The following is a 5,569-nucleotide window of genomic DNA, read 5'->3' as shown; positions in this document are numbered from 1 at the left end:
CCAGTGCAGCTCAGCATCTATTCAACATTTACAAGTACAACATGGTAACTTTTAGATAACACAGTAAAACAGGCATGCACAAAACTTGACAGTACCACTTTCAATACCAGTTTCTAAAATTTACAAAGCCCACCATTCTATGTTCATTTTAAATAGAATTGGAGACAGTGCATCCAGGCCTGGATATTTGCGCAACTTGAGTTGGTCGATCCACACCCTGACCTCCGCCACAATGATTCGTGCCCCCTTAGGCGTATCCTGAAATTGGACTCGGTCTTGGGGTATTGACCTATCCCTCTCAGCATTACATAAATAGCTTTTGGAAATATAAGTACCACACACATGCAGGAATACTAGACATGGGGTTAATACTCGGATGCAAATCGCCAGATACTATTGCCCAAAATTTCCTAGAAATACTTGACAATGTAGCCTGGATAAGAGAGTCCCAGTGAGAAATTATGCTTTTAGATTTGTTATCTTTGATTAATTGGATTTACCCTTTTCTAAGTATCAGGGGTGGAGCGAGGGGAAACTGCGCCCAGGGCACGCACGTGCCCTGCACCCCTGCCACACCCCCTCCATGCTCTGGCCATACCCCTGCACCAGCACATGCCCGGGGCGTCGCACCCCCCCTTTCCCATTGGTGTTACGCCACTGCTAAGTATATTGAAGGCAATGGATTTGGAATGATGCAATTCCACTGGGTGACGCCTGCACACTCCCCAGAGGTCAAAACACTGAAAGGAGCCATTAGCTATGAAGTTCTGCTGAGATGTACATCATCTTACAAAAGGAAGGGATTTCCAGATCCATTGACTGGGAAGGAAGCCATAGAACAGGGGTCCCCAAACTTTTAAAACAGGGGGCCAGTTCACTGTCCCTCAGACTGTTGGAGGGGCGGGCTAAAAAAAACTATGAACAAATTCCTATGCACAAATGATTGCAAAATGTTTGATTTCACCTTTCAGCCTTTCTGTCATGGTCTATTTTTAGAACAGTGACCAAAGTGTGTCAAGTACAGGGTGGGCTCCAAATATTGTTGGGATACCTTCCCCTGTTAAAAAAAGCAGAACTTTCCCAATGAAGCATTCCATCTAACCCAGGATTAGGTATCTTCCTGGGTCCTTCCTCCCTAGCAGCCAGCGAGCGATTCACCAGCCTGGCTGATGCCAATGGGAGTGAGGCAGAACAGAAAGCCTGAGAGCAACACATGGAGTAGCTGAGAGGGAAGGGTGGAGCAGGAGTTGCCACATGTAAGGTTTCCAACTCTGGGTCAGAAAATTCATGGAGATTTGGGGGTGCCATCATGTAACTGCAATCAACAGCCGCTGGGGCCGGTTCCTCCTCTCCCTCGAGCCCCCACTGCACATCGCCGCCATGCCTGGCAGGCCGGATAAATGCCTTCAGTGGGCCACATTTGGCCCCCGGGCCGTAGTTTGGAGACCCCTGCCATAGAGGGAAGCCCTGGAAAGGCAGGCTGGTTGCTAGTGTGAAGAAAGAGATTGCTGAAATTGATGCCTAATCAGGGTAAGCTTTTGCATGCTGTGTTTATTTTTATGTACATCAAACTGGCCTTTTTTTCTGAGGCCCCATCTTTCACGTAAAATGCAGTGGTGTCTAAAAGAAATCGAGTAGGCAGTGAAATCAAATCTATTGTGGACATTTGGTATTGGGCTCCTTTTCGGATGTAACACAGTCAGGGTAGCATTTAGAATGACATTTTTGACAAAAACCTTCAAGAGCTAGCACTCATAAGAACATAAGGAAAAGCCTGCTAGATCAGACCAGAGTCCATCTAGTCCAGCCCTCTGCTACTCGCAGTGGCCCACCAGGTGCCTTTGGGAGTTCACATGCAGGATGTGAAAGCAATGGCCTGCTGCTGCTGCTGCTGCTCCCGAGCACCTGGTCTGCTAAGGCATTTGCAATCTGAGATCAAGGAGGATCAAGATGGGTAGCCATAGATCGACTTCTCCTCCATAAATCTGTCCAAGCCCCTTTTAAAGCTATCCAGGTTAGTGGCCATCACCACCTCCTGTGGAAGCATATTCCAAACGTTGCGTGAAGAATTTTTTTCCTTTTATTCGTCCTAATTCTTCCCCCCAGCATTTTCAATGTGTGCCCCCTGGTTCTAGTATTGTGAGAAAGAGAGAAAAACTTCTCTCTGTCAACATTTTCTACCACATGCATTATTTGATAGACTTCAATCACATCCCCCCTCAGACGTCTCCTCTCCAAACTAAAGAGTCCCAAACGCTGCAGCCTCTCCTCATAAGGTGCTCCAATCCCTCAATCATTCTTGTTACTCTCATCTGGAAGACCAGGTTTGAGTCTCCTCTCTTCCATATGAGCTGCAGGCTTTAATCTGGTGAACTGCTTTTTCCCCATTCCTCCACCTGAAGCCTGCTGGTTGACCTTGGGCCAGTCTCAGTTCTCCTTGAGCTCTCTCAGCCTCACCAACCTCACAAGGTATCTGCTGAGGGGTGGGGAAGGGGGAGAGCTGGCAAGCTGCTTTGAGACTCCTTACGGTTGAGAAAAGTTAAGAGTAGTGATGGTTGGAGGGTCCTCCTAGTATTTTTCCTATAAACATATTGCTGATCAAGGTGGTTCGTTGGTCTAGTCTAGAAATAACCCTGTTTCTGAAAGACTGATTTGTTTCCAAAACTTCCCCCCCACACACACACACACACAGTTTATGGCTAAAAAACACACATCATTATGAAGAACCAGACCAAGATCACAGAGATCTTACTTCTCGGATTCACTGAGAACCGCAAACTAGAAATCTTTCTCTTTGTGCTTTTCTTAATCATGTACCTTATTGCCGTCACAGGAAACCTGCTCATTATTTTCCTTACTTTGGTGGATTCCCATCTCCGAACCCCCATGTATTTCTTCCTCCAAAATTACGCCATCTTGGAAATCGGATACACCACTGCTGTCATACCAACAACCATGATTAACCTGGCCACGGGCAGGAAACAGATCTCTTTAGTTGGCTGCGTAAGCCAGACCTTTGTGTATTTCTTTTTGGGCACCACTGATTTCTTCTTGCTGACGGTGATGTCGTTTGACAGGTACATGGCCATCTGCCACCCTCTGCGGTACACCACCATCATGAACGATCGCTTCTGCGCCCTGTTGGTGCTCTCATCTTGGGCAGGAGGCTTCTTCTTGGTTTTTGGTCAAATCATATACACCACTCAGCTTCCCTGCTGTGGCCCAAATGTCATTGATCATTTCTTCTGTGACAGCAGGCCTTTACATCAACTTCACTGTGGAGATAAGCGGCAGTGGCGTAGGAGGTTAAGAGCTCATGTATCTAATCTGGAGGAACCGGGTTTGATTCCCCGCTCTGCCGCCTGAGCTGTGGAGGCTTATCTGGGGTATTCAGATAAGCCTGTGCGCTCCCACACACGCCAGCTGGGTGACCTTGGGCTAGTCACAGCTTCTCGGAGCTCTCTCAGCCCCACCTACCTCACAGGGTGTTTGTTGTGAGGGGGGAAGGGCAAGGAGATTGTAAGCCCCTTTGAGTCTCCTGCAGGAGAGAAAGGGGGGATATAAATCCAAACTCTTCTTCTTCTTCTTCTTCTTCCTTGAACTCATTGGCTTACTTTCTGCTGTGTTTTCTCTACTAGGGACGTTAGCAGTCACCACAGTCTCTTATGTGAGGATTATTGACACAGTTCTCCACATCCCGACTGCAGCAGGTAGGCAGAAAGCTTTTTCCACCTGTGCTGCCCATGTAACTGTGGTCACCATCACCTACGGCACCTGCATATCGATGTATGTCACGCCAGTGGAAGGTGGCGGGCACAATTTCAACAAAGTTGTGGCGGTTCTCAACAATTTCCTGTGCCCTCTCATGACCCCCTTTGTTTACAGTCTGCGGAATCAGCAGGTCCAAAATGCTTTAAAGGGTGCTTTGGACTGTAAAATGTTCTCGTATAAAATGAAGAGTGTCCCATAGAGGTGGAAAAGAGAAGCAAAGGAAAAAAACCCAAGGTACACTAGACCAATGGCGGCCTTGTCAGACATGCTGTTTGGTTTTTGTCATCAAGTCACAGCTGGCTTATGGCAAACCCGGAATGTTTTCAAGGCAAGAGACATTCAGAGGTAGTTTGCCATTACTCGCCTTCCACTTTGAGGGATAGAAGAGGCCCCAAAGCACCTCATAGTGAATGTTTTTGCAAGTTGAAAACTGCAGAAACTGTGCATCATGTTCTGTGTTACTGCCCCCTTCACAGAGGTGGGATCCAGCAGGTTCTCACAGGTTCCCGAGAGTAGGTTACTAATTATTTGCATGTGCCGAGAGGGGGTGACTAATTGGTGATTTTGCCACGTGATTTTTGCCTTAGTTACGCCCCTCCTCTCAGCAGTAGCGCGCAGAACTTGAAGCAGTCTAGCAGGAGGTGCACCGGCGTGCGTGGCAGCCTGCGCCTGCGTGCATTCGTTTCCCACCCAAGGACCGGTGCAGCGGCTGCGTCCTTGCCACAGCCCCGCCCAGGAATGCCCCGCCCCGGAATGCTTGGCCATGCCCCCGTAGTGCCCCACCCAGCCCCATTGGCGCTACGCCACTGTTTGAATCCCACCACCATGGGAACCTGTTACTAAAATTTTTGGATCCCACCACTGCTCCTTCATAACGGGGCCAGAACAAAGTTTCTGTCAACCTCATTGATGGGCTTAGAGTGTTGAACAGACCAGAAGAAGACTGGTTCAGGTGGGTTTTCCGGGCTGTGTGGCCGTGGTCTGGTGGATCTTGTTCCCAACGTTTCGCCTGCGTCTGTGGCTGACCTCTTCAGAGGTGTATCACAGAGGGAAGTCTGTTACACGCTGTGTTTTCTGTGATACCCCTCTGAAGATGCCAGCCACAAGACGCAGGCGAAACGTTAGGAACAAATCCACCAGACCACGGCCACACAGCCCGGAAAACCCACCAGAACCAGTGAAATCCAGCTGTGAAAGCCTTCGACAATACAGCAGAAGGCTGTTTATCGGTTAAACAACAAATCCAGGGATACTGTAATCTACACAGTCTCTATCCATGGACTGAACTAATTTTAAATCAACCTATGGCCAGCACAAAGCTAGCATCACGCCCTTTAGAATCCTGCTCAAGAACCGTTGCCTTGCTCAACATTCGCAGCATCCTGGTTGGTCATGCATCAAAGGCTTTCGGGTTCAGCTGCCAGTTTCTGACACTCAACATTCAAATGATGATGCCGGCTCGGCAGCTGGCCATTTCACAGGCGTAACTGCAGAGTTCAAGAATAAACCGAGATCCCTGAAGTGACGCCTTGAAAAGCAGACCTTGACTTCCTGTTGTTGTTTACGAAACTTTCAAAAAAGAAACAAACAAGTGCTGAAGTCAACAATGCTTTCAGATTAGTGCAAAATACGTTTTTGGGAAGCACAGAATACCACCACGATCATTTTGTGTTAGCCTTATTTTTCTTTCCTCTTGAGGGTGATCGTGTAATTTCACATTTTCTATTCTGATTTCCCAAGATTTTTTTTATTTTTAAAGATGTTCTTTCCAACATTTGGTTAAATAAATGTGAATGGC

The 5,569-nt window shown here is 47.7% G+C and overlaps 1 protein-coding gene across 1 annotated transcript; it reads left to right on the top strand.

Annotated features, from left to right (window-relative positions):
- Window positions 1-2,718: 2,718 nt before the first annotated feature.
- On the top strand, window positions 2,719-3,970 carry LOC125444412 (olfactory receptor 49-like). Its single transcript, XM_048516821.1, has 2 exons — window positions 2,719-3,298; window positions 3,594-3,970. The coding sequence occupies exons 1-2, from the start codon at window positions 2,719-2,721 to the stop codon at window positions 3,968-3,970; spliced, it is 957 nt and encodes a 318-aa protein (XP_048372778.1).
- The last annotated feature ends 1,599 nt before the right edge of the window (window positions 3,971-5,569 follow it).

Source organism: Sphaerodactylus townsendi, linkage group LG15, assembly GCF_021028975.2.
Source record: "Sphaerodactylus townsendi isolate TG3544 linkage group LG15, MPM_Stown_v2.3, whole genome shotgun sequence".
In the NCBI taxonomy this organism is placed as follows: Eukaryota; Metazoa; Chordata; class Lepidosauria; order Squamata; family Sphaerodactylidae; genus Sphaerodactylus; species Sphaerodactylus townsendi.
This window is presented reverse-complemented; position numbering and strand designations above follow the sequence as displayed.

Coding starts and splice junctions, on each gene's coding strand:
- LOC125444412 (XM_048516821.1), top strand. CDS start 2,719: ATGAAGAACCAGACCAAGATCACAGAGATCTTACTTCTCGGATTCACT. Junction 3,299..3,593: donor TGGAGATAAGCGGCAGTGGC/GTAGGAGGTTAA, acceptor TCTTCTTCTTCT/TCCTTGAACTCATTGGCTTA.